At 41.0% G+C, this 5,849-nt stretch overlaps 1 protein-coding gene across 1 annotated transcript; it reads left to right on the top strand.

Annotated features, from left to right (window-relative positions):
* The first annotated feature begins 4,341 nt into the window (after positions 1–4,341).
* On the top strand, positions 4,342–5,536 carry LOC118481741 (glucosidase 2 subunit beta-like). Its single transcript, XM_035976959.1, has 2 exons — positions 4,342–4,738; positions 5,502–5,536. The coding sequence occupies exons 1-2, from the start codon at positions 4,342–4,344 to the stop codon at positions 5,534–5,536; spliced, it is 432 nt and encodes a 143-aa protein (XP_035832852.1).
* Positions 5,537–5,849: the final 313 nt, after the last annotated feature.

The raw sequence follows: 5,849 nt of genomic DNA, 5'->3' as shown, positions 1-5,849 counted from the left end.
AGGGATTTTTTTTATACTTACAAAGGTTTTACATACTCACTATACATGAACTCGCTCAACATTTTTGTTGATTTTTTCAAACATACATGTGACAACCCGAAGTTTCAAGGTTAGTATTACCTAATTTCACAACCCTCTTAGTTAACATTGTTATGTTTCTCGTGCCATGTGATGTGTTATCGTTTACGTTTGCGTTATTTGGTATAGAAGTGTTGAGTTATGTTTATCAGTCGTGCATTTTGTTGGGTCGTGCATCCTCTCATATTTCCACGCATGAGCATTTGGGTCCCTCGGCCCAAGCCACTTGTTCTGCTCGGCCCGTCCCACTTGGAGTCTGATCTGAGCCCACACGAGCACTCACCTTATTATCGCACTTAAGCCCAATTCGCGTGAACCATTATTAAATCCCTGGCCCAATCCTCGCAACCATAGCCCAATCCAAGCCCACCTCTCCCCTATCTTATTTACGTGTGTCATGTGCTGGATTTCACCACCGCTTGTAAACCCTAGGTCCCTTTGAAGCTAACAACGGCAGTAGATCCAATCGGAGCATCACCTTCTTTGGTCGAGCCCCTCCTGGTTAGTAAAGCCGTATTCATGTTATTTTGTAATAGTGTGATCATTAATTAGGTTTATTGTATATATATGATCGGTTATGTGATGATTGATTGGTTATACATAGGTTGATGAGTGTAAATCAATGGTTGCTGTGATTTGTAGGTGACTTAATAATTAAATTTCATAATCAATGGTTGCTGTGATTTGTAGAAAATGTGGATGTGTCGTCCACTAAATTTCATAATTAATCAATCACCTATTTCTAGGCCAAACCACTTGTCTTTGAGGTCCAATAGAACTTAAGGTAAATGACTTGATAAAGATGATACATTGATAAAAGAAATGGCGGCACCCTCATGTGATGATGGTGTTGTAATATGTGATGCATGGAAATGATATACATATAATACTTGATGCTTTCTTTATGTGCTAATTGAGAGCTGCATGTGAAATCCATGACCATGTTGTGCGTAGGGATTTGGGTTATTTGTGACAACCCGTAATTCGCGATCCCACAAATCCATTTATTCGGCATGCACTCGAAATCATTTGTTGGACCTCACATAACCAACCCACTTGATGTACGTGACAATCGGACCTTATGGGCTTTAGCAAGCCTGAGCAAGCCCCGTATACTCTTTAACGGGTTAGGCCCATACAGCATGTTCGTCAAAACAAACCCACCGGCCCAATTATTGTTTGTGTTCGGTTTGTTGAAGAAAGGGAACCGGCCCAAATTCTTTCATGGTTGTTGTCTAGACTGACTAATGAGCCCAAACCCCTCAAGTATCCTTGGCCCACTATAATCCCAAAACCGCCCCACCTAAGTTTCCTCTTTATATGTTACGTAAACTTGCATGACACCATTATCCAATATCCAGCGCACAACCCTAACTTGCGATACCTGCTCCCTCTCTTCTCTCTCTGCCGACGCCAAACCAGGCCAGGAGCCCCCATTATTCACGTATATCATGCACTAGATTTCACAAACACTTGTAAACCCTAGCCCCTTATATTACATCGACGGCAGTTTCCCTTCTTCAACCCATCGTTCCACCATCTTCGTGGCCTTTCTTCTCTCCTTCGAAGCCATACCCATCGCATGCTTGCATACTCGTGTCTCTATAATCTCAGGTTAGTATGCTTCTGTAGTTGATTCATTAATCACGGCTGCATGCATAATTGATTTCATGATTTTATGTACGACTGAATTATAATACTAGTCTAAGAATTGCTAGATAGTATGCTAAACCTTGTTTGTGACTTTATGATGATCGATTGGCAAGAACAGTTTTGTTACTTTCTAGATGGTATTGATGGATTTGATCTGTTATCATACGCTAACTATTCGGTAAGGATTAAGGAAATTGGCGGACCGCAAATACGTTGAAACCATGATTGTTGCAGATGATGTGATTGTATTATGGCTATATATGTTAATGTTAATGTATGAGATTTAAGAATATCATAAAGAATTGATCTATTGGTAGGTTAAAAGGTCCAATAGGGGGGTTGCCGATCAAAAGGTCCAATAGGGGTTGTTGTATACTCAATGATATATATATAGTGGTTGACAACCATTATGATCACATGCAACCTGAACTGCACGTGAATAAGCCTGTCATCGCAAACCACTTTTATCAATTCATCCAAGAAATTCCTGACATGTGTTAAATACATGTGGGAAAGGTGTGGTGCGATGATGAATAGGTCCGAGTATTGTGTATGTGTAATTTTGATTGACAAAGTGGTTAGATGTTTATAAATGTGGGAATTATGGGGCCGAACATCAGTGGATATGTAACAAATGACATGATTAAGGGATAAGGGGTTCTTGGTGTTTAGTTGTGATGTTTGATGGTTGTGAATAAACTGGGTGTATATGATTTAAGTTGAGCTACTACATGTGAATGGATTAACGGTTACAACGTGAACTATATGTGTGCGTTATATGTTCAATACATGTGTTTTATGGAACGATGAATATGTGAAGTAATTGTACGAGTAAGTTGTGGTTTATGTGCGCGTAAAATTGACTGTTATCGGTAATCCTTTTAGGGCGTGTTTGTTCAACTGATAAACAAGATATTTAATCTTGCCGAGCAAAACAAAGGTGAGTTCATTGCTCTTTTCTCAAGCATGGATCCCAGTGAAGGGTTAACGGGTAACGTTCCGATGAGGAATGCATGGGTAACGGGATGTTGGTTATTGTACTCTGTTTTTCTATCACTGTAAGACCACTACATCTACCGGCACGTTGCTTGTAGGGCAACGGGGGTTATTAGTTGATAGCGCTATTAGGTTTGGCACCCTCACGACGTTCAAGGGGAACGGGCGTGAACTAATTACCTTAAAACATGACCAATGCTTTGATAGAGGCATTGGGGTTGGCAATCACATATCATCTGGCCATTCGGTACTCGAGTAATAACAACATCGAAACATCAAACATCTTAACAACAAACAACATATCATTTTGTAAACTGTTTTACTCACATGATCGGTAACGCAACTTGGTAAACAAACACAAACCTTGAACTCACCAGCGTAGTCTGACACACTTGTTTACATGCTTGTAGGTAATCACGGAAGGAACTTGGGAACTTGCTGTCTGATGCTGCTGGAGTGGTTATGGTCATGATAAACATTTATATTAATTGGGTTTAGACACATTTATACTTTTATGCTTCCGCTCATCACTTTGGTTTTGGTTTAACTTTTCAACGTACATTTATTTCAATTGGGAATTTCAATACTTTATAACTCGTGTTTGATATGATTGGTGGCTCTTTGTTGGGTCGTTACACCTCCAATAGGGACACGCCCTAGGTGGTTATTTGGGGTGTGACAGTTTGGTATCAGAGCCACTGGTTATAGAGAACTCGGTTTTAAAAATGTTTTCATAAAACCAGACTATAACCGAATTGATCCAAATGATGACCATGACACTCAGCTTCAGACTGCAAGGTTCGTTCCTCCTTAGCTTATGCTTTGTATGCCTAGTAAACGTAACTATATTTATAGCATGCACGATATGACATGGTAGGCATCACGACACATTGATAGTGCAACATAACACTTGCATTTAGTAAATTCTAAACTTGTTGGCATTGCTTGTTTTGTGTTGATTGGGGCGGGAGAAACTTCAAACATAAGTTAAGAAGCATCGAGAGGAGCATGCAAACCGCCTTATTATCATGGGTGCACACATAAAATAACGCGTGGTGCATGCAAATCCCAATGAGGCTTAACGAGTGTAAGAGGGGTTCTTCCCTGTTTATGTAGGAACATGGTAGTTAATCGTTCTAAACGTGATAAACCTAAACACTTTCCTCGTTTTCGACCCCTAACTTAGTTCATTTCCATATATAGGAACATGAGTGGACGAGGAAACGGACGTAGCAACTATTGATTGAAACCTTGTGTGCTTATTCTTTCTGTCATTTTTCTCTTTGTGCGTTAATACCCTCTTTTGGAACGTTGTGAGTGTGCATTCTCTCGTTTAACTTGCGTTACGTCGTCAACTCGACAGGTATGTCTACATCGTCCGCATCTTCCGACCAATCCCGGGCGCCAGGGAAGGCACCCGCTGATACCCACTCACCCCCGCGTCAGATGGAGACGCGTGCTGCTTATAGGAAGAGACTCGCGCAGGGCGGGGAGTCGTCCTCCCGACCTACGCATGCACTACCAGTTAACCCCCTCAGCGCTCAGGCCGAGTCGGCAGTGAGTAAGGCCCTCCGAGATTATAACCAGATTCTAATAGAACAAAACCAAGTCTTAATGGAGCAGAATCAGAAGTTACTAAGAAAGGTTGATACCCAAGGAGGGCGATTGGAAGCTCAAGAGAAGCAGATACAGGAATTTATTAGGAGGACTAATGACTTGAAGGCAGAAGCCCTAAAAGGGCGTGAGGTACAGGGTCTGATACTGAGAGACGCTCGATTGGATCATGAAATGCTTAACTCGCAGGCCCAAAAGATAGGTATGATAGATTGGAGGGTCCATCACTTGGAGGAAGCCCGCTTCGCACCTGAACCCGAGCCAGCCCCAGTCCCGGCACCTCCCGAACCAGAGGCGGAAGGGTCTGATGAAGAACCCGAAGAGGAGGAAGAAGATCCGGAAGAGGAGGAAGAAGAGCCAGAGGAGGATTCGGATAATGACGGGGACGATGATGATGGTAGTGACCTCGGGGATGGTGACGTGGACGACTGACTCGTTTTTCAATCGTTTATCTAGTTATTTTTCTTTCAGTTGTTTTCGTATAAACAATCATGGTGATTAAAACTTTTGCGAATATTCGATGTAGTGACTTATATGGTTTAATTTGAATGGGTTTCTTATTTTATCGTTTAAAGGGTATTTCTTGTACTTACCTCTTTTTACCTCGCACCAACGAAGAGTCACATTTAACTCTATACGTAATTACAAATTATGCATTGATATTATAAATCCCTAATACCAAAACAAACTCCATCCTTCTCAATCTTGGACGGTAGTCTCATCTCTCTCGAAACCCCCCCCCCCCCTGAGGTCGACGACAACATCAAATAAGCCAGCCTAGTCGTAACCCCTTTCTTGCGTGATAACGGGTCGCCGTGTGTCGTTTGTCGGGGTTAGTGCTCCATCGTAGTTTAACCTATTATTGATTGACGCATGATATGTGTATTTAATTGTGTGATACCATGGTGTATGCGTGATTTGTGTTCTGTTATCATGTGAGTACGTCGCTTGATGAATGAAACCATGATGTTTTAGGGCATAGGACTCAGTAATTATTAAATGTTATTGATGTGACTGGTTTGGTTAGTAATTCTTGATTCTGCCTGCAATATTCATCGTTGTATGGTATTGTTCATATGTTGATATTGAAGGTTGTGATTTTCATATATGATTGGTTAATCGTGCGATAATATGTGAATCTTTGTGCATTGATTGAATAGGGTTGGTTGTTGTGGTTAATAATCTGATTCTTTGATCTTGCTTTATATGCATATCATGTTCCGATAACCCTTGCATGATTTTGTTGTATATGTGCCTTAAATCACCCACAGCCATGAGGAATTTATAACATGCCTTATGTGATATGATGACTGATCTAATGTGTCATGCGTATGGAATTGGTGTAACTGGTCTTGTGAGGAACCGATTAGAATATATGCGAAAGTAAATGGTGATCTTAAGTTTGATTCGTGAAGTATAAGATAGTTGTTTTGATACCGGATGTTAAATCGTATGCTTGGTATAATAAACAGAAATCCCTTAGGTTTACTAAATACTATCACAGCTTG

Source organism: Helianthus annuus, chromosome 9 (assembly GCF_002127325.2).
Source record: "Helianthus annuus cultivar XRQ/B chromosome 9, HanXRQr2.0-SUNRISE, whole genome shotgun sequence".
In the NCBI taxonomy this organism is placed as follows: Eukaryota; Viridiplantae; Streptophyta; class Magnoliopsida; order Asterales; family Asteraceae; genus Helianthus; species Helianthus annuus.
The sequence above is the reverse complement of the archived record's forward strand: the minus strand, read 5'-3'. Positions and strand labels throughout refer to the sequence as shown.